Below are 880 nucleotides of genomic sequence, written 5' to 3'. Positions count from 1 at the left end.
ATGGATTTATTTGGGGAAAGTGGATTTCTATTGGGGGAAATGGATTTCTGTTGGGGAAAATGGACTTATTTGGGTGGAAAGTGAATTTCTTTGGGCGGAAAGTGAATTTCTTTGGGGGAAAATGGATTTCTTTGAGGGAAAATGGATTTCTTTGAGGGGAAAATGGATTTCTTTGGGGGAAAATGAATTTCTTTGGGGGGAAAATGGATTTCTTTGGGGGGAAAACAGATTTCTTTGGGGCTGGGCCGCCCACTGCCAGAGGAGGGTGGCCAGCCCTGAGCGTGCCCCGCCCGCCGCAGGCCGCCTGACGTGGCTCGTGTACATCATCGGCGCCGTCATCGGCGGCCGCGTGTCCTTCGCCAGCACGGACGAGCAGGACGCCATGGACGGAGAGCTGGTCTGTCGGTAGGGATGCTCCACTCCGGGATATTCCGGAAAAATCTGCTCCTGGGAAAGCCGGGAAAGCGTTCTTGCCCTTTTCCCAGCTGGGATATTCCAGTGGGAAACGCGGCTGGAAGGGGGCGGGCGCCGGGTGGGAAGTGCTGGGGTCGATTCCCGAAGGGAGTTTGGGTTGTGGTAGAGAGGGAGGGGGAGAGAGTGTGGCAAAGGGAATTCTTCATTAATTACTGCCTAATTATTCCCTAATTATTCGTGAATTACGTGGTGTTTTTTCCTGGGATATGGGAAAAGTCTTTTCCCCGCTTCATAACCCCACCTGGGTTTTGTCCGTAATTGGAAAATTCCAATGTTGTCGTGTCGTTCAGTGGATTTTTGGGACTGAAATCCCCTGGGAATTTGGGTTCTGAAAAAGAATGAGGGGCAAAGAGCCTGGAAAAGGCAATTATTGGCTAATTATTGATTGGTTATTCACTAATCGATC

At 50.6% G+C, this 880-nt stretch overlaps 1 protein-coding gene across 2 annotated transcripts in view; it reads left to right on the top strand.

Moving 5' to 3' along the window:
• Positions 1-880, top strand: part of LOC121660513 (exportin-7) — a 21719-nt gene that overhangs the window by 17718 nt on the left and 3121 nt on the right. For both annotated transcript variants that reach the window (XM_042019884.1, XM_042019883.1), the window contains exon 12: positions 300-405. In XM_042019884.1, the coding sequence (XP_041875818.1) occupies positions 300-405 (106 nt within the window). The remainder of the gene's footprint in view (positions 1-299; positions 406-880) is intronic.

This window comes from Corvus kubaryi, unplaced genomic scaffold (assembly GCF_017639235.1).
Source record: "Corvus kubaryi isolate FWS band 111438036 unplaced genomic scaffold, C.kubaryi_AGA036_p1.0 36361, whole genome shotgun sequence".
In the NCBI taxonomy this organism is placed as follows: domain Eukaryota; kingdom Metazoa; phylum Chordata; class Aves; order Passeriformes; family Corvidae; genus Corvus; species Corvus kubaryi.
Note: the sequence above shows the minus strand (reverse complement) of the source record. Positions and strands in the feature narration are given on the sequence as shown.